This window comes from Plasmodium reichenowi, chromosome 9 (assembly GCF_001601855.1).
Source record: "Plasmodium reichenowi strain SY57 chromosome 9, whole genome shotgun sequence".
In the NCBI taxonomy this organism is placed as follows: domain Eukaryota; phylum Apicomplexa; class Aconoidasida; order Haemosporida; family Plasmodiidae; genus Plasmodium; species Plasmodium reichenowi.
Window position 1 is genome coordinate 515,015 of NC_033654.1, and position 3,715 is coordinate 518,729.

At 18.6% G+C, this 3,715-nt stretch overlaps 1 protein-coding gene across 1 annotated transcript; it reads right to left on the reverse strand.

The window, feature by feature from the left end:
* Positions 1-549: 549 nt before the first annotated feature.
* Positions 550-3,530, reverse strand: PRSY57_0911900 (arginine--tRNA ligase, putative; the record flags this gene model as incomplete). The annotated part of the gene is made up of 2 exons (XM_012907359.2): positions 550-1,962; positions 2,136-3,530. The coding sequence occupies 2 exons, from the start codon at positions 3,528-3,530 to the stop codon at positions 550-552; spliced, it is 2,808 nt and encodes a 935-aa protein (XP_012762813.2).
* Between the last annotated feature and the right edge of the window lie 185 nt (positions 3,531-3,715).

Below are 3,715 nucleotides of genomic sequence, written 5' to 3' on the forward strand. Positions count from 1 at the left end.
ATTAAAAAAAAAAAAAAAAAAAAAAAAAAAAAAAAAAATTAAAACATTTAACAATAATATCTATAGTAATAATTATAATAATTATCATAGGAATAATAATTTTTATGTCTTTTTATATTTATAAAAATGTGTAAGTAGTCTTTGGTTAGTTTAGAATGGAAAAATATTATTCCTTTTATAATATGAAGAAAATTTTTTATATGTTTAACTTATATTTTAATTAGTAATTGAATATTGTTGCACACACAATAATTAAATATATATATATTATATATATATTTATTTATTTATTTATTTAATTAATGGTACCATTTAAATCGACGAAAAAAGAGGATATAGGATATATGAAGAAATAAGAAAAAAAGATTAATATCATAAATAAAATGAAAAGATAAGTGTAGAACAAAAAATTGTACATATTTGTAAAAATAAAAAATAAGATGTTTATAAAAGTTTTATAAGTACATATTCAAAAAAAAAAAAAAGGTTCATATATATAATTATTCATAAAGATGTCATATAGGTTGATATTTATAAAGAAATTTCACTTCAATGAAATTTAACCAAATGAAGGTTTAATATTTTAAAACTTTTGGATAGTATATAAATATAGGATTGCATAATGATTAATTCGAGTATTCTGTTATCCATAAGATTATTTACAGGACGAATTTGTTGTTCAGAAGTTGTGCTTTGAATATTGGATGAATAGAAATTAGGATTATTCTTAATATAATTCGATAGAATTGTATAGTTTATTTCTTGTTCATTTAATAAAGTATTACTTTGATAATTTTGATTGCTTGTGGATAGATGTATATTTTTGTGTTTTTTTTTGGAAGGAAGATTTTGTATAATATTTTTAAAAATGTTATTATTATGATAAATATTGTGTATTTTTTGTGATAATTTATAAATGTACGAACATAATTTTTCTATAGAAAAATGATGTGCACATTTTTGAATGATATAATTAAATTTTATAATATCTAATAAAAGATTTTTTACATTTTGTTCTGGTTGGAATTCTTTATTAGAAAATATAAATGAAAAATCAGATATAAGATTATTATTATTATTATTATTATTATTATTATTATTATTATTATTTTTAAACATGTTTAAAATATATAAAGTGATATTGTATGTATCAATAATATATAGATATTCTCTATTCATATTTTGTATAAGATTATCAACAGGTTGTCTTTTGCTATTTTTTACGCTTATATATGAATAAATAGTTGATGAAAAAAATAGTTGATCATAAAGTTTGGTAGTAGAATATTTATTGTTAATAAAATAATTTCTATTATTTAAATGGATAAGGTCATCATTGAAATTTTGTACATTTTGTTTATATTTAATAAAAAAATCTTTTACAAATATATTATTTGAGAAGTTTTGTGTTTTAATTTTTTTTTTATCTTGATTTAATATGTAACCATAATTAATACAGATACATTCTACATTTGGTTTAATTAAATTTAAATATTTAGCAATAGAAAAAACTTGTGCAAAATGATTTTTCTGATTTTCATCTACAACATAAATTATTTTATTAACATGTTCATATGTCACTCTATAATATATAGCCGCAAGGTCTATTGCTGCATATGTATAAGCAACATCATTTTTTAAAGTTAGTATAGTATAATATTTTTTTAAATATAATATATCATTCTTATTTATATATTCATACAAGGAATTATCAGGTTCAATTATATCGTAATATATATCATTGCACTTCAAAATATTTTCTTTATTTTTATAATTTTTTGAAGTACACATTTTTTCCATATCTTTTGGTTTTAAAAGTACACATAATTTATTGTCTAAATTAAAAATGACTTTTTTATTTATCATCATATTAATTATTTTAGAAGCATACTTCACATAATAGTGTTCTCCTTTTTCCACGAGTCTTTTAATGTTAAACCGTTTCAGCACTGGCTCATTTTCCTGCAAACATGAACAAATAAAAAAATAAATAAATAAATAAAATAATAAAATAAAATGAATATATAAAAATATATGAATAAATATATACATATATATATATATATATATATATATATATATATATATATATATATATATTTTATTTTATTTTATTTTATTTTTTTATTTATTACCTTTTTAGTTATGTTACATATAATATTCCACAGGGTCATAATTTTTTCATCCTTCTTATACATTAATGATAAAGTGTTTTTAGAAAATTTTTTGAAGAGATCCGATTTGAGATAAAGACGTTTGGATAATCTATACGAGAATTCTAGATCATCTAATTTTATATTTAAACATTTTTTTGTATCCAATATATTATAATTTTCTTCATAAGTCTGTTCGTTTATATTATTTAATAGTTTTATATATTGTGTAATGAAATCTTCAGTTTGTTTGTTTATTATTTGTTTTTGTTGTTCATCTATAAGTGTTTTGTCTTTTTTTTTTTTGTTTTTTATATTATGATTATAATTATATGTATTTAGAAAGAATTTATTTTTATTTGTTTCTTTATTACTTAACGAATTTATATTTAATAAAACTTGTTGTTCTCTTTCATCTTTATTCATGTGAATATTTGAAAAAATAATAATAAATGTAATGACTAAGGCTATGTTCAGATTCCAATCACCTATATGACTTCTATTTTTGATTTGATAATTACAAAAATTAAATAAATTACTTAAGGAATAACCAAGAAATATAGATTTCAAATGACCCATATGAATATGCTTACACATATTGACACTACAGAAATCTAATAAAACAATACCTTTTTTCTTTTTCTTTATTTCTTTTTCATTATTACTTTTTAAAATATTCATATTATAAAAATCTCTTATTTTCCCCATTAGAGAATTTTTATTTATTCTTATATTTAATATACCGTTCTCTGATATATGTAGATGATCTATGATATCTGAGCATTCATTTTGTAGATAAGATATAACATAATTTCTCATATCAACATATTTATCATCATCACACATTTTTTTCCTTTTCATAATATCATGAAATGTAACATTTTTACTCTTTAAGTAATTTTCCAAATATATTAATATACTCGTTTGATAATCATAATCTTCATAAAACTTGTTACTTTCTATTAAACAATAATTTGGTAATATAAAATTTTTTTCATCTCCTACTATTCTTTCAGAAATAATATTTATATGATTATTTATTATGTCATGATAGGTTTCATCCTTTTTTTCGGATTTATTATATACATATAGTTTATGTACTCTTCTTTTATTAGATTTATATGTAAACGGACCAATACTTCCCTTACCATTCTTAATAAAATCATAATAATCATAAGTATAACTACTATTTATTTTATTCTTTTTCACATATGTCCTTCCCTCAAACCTTTTTTTCTTTAATAACAAAGGTAGGAAAAATAAAAATCCTCTTTTCTTATTTTCTGTTTTATGACTATAAGATATATTTCTCAACACTTTACATTCATCAAAAAATAAAATGGAAAAGAGCACAATGAGTATAACAGCATTAAGCATTATCCATTATGTATAAAACAACCTTTTTGTGAATTTAAAAAAATGAACCATAAAAAATATAAAATATAAAATAAAAAATAAAAAATATAAAATATAAAATAAAAAAATTAATAAGTAAACAAAAAGGTAAAGTAACAGTTTTCTTCGTTACATGAAAAAAAAAAAAAAAAAAAAAAAAAAAAAAT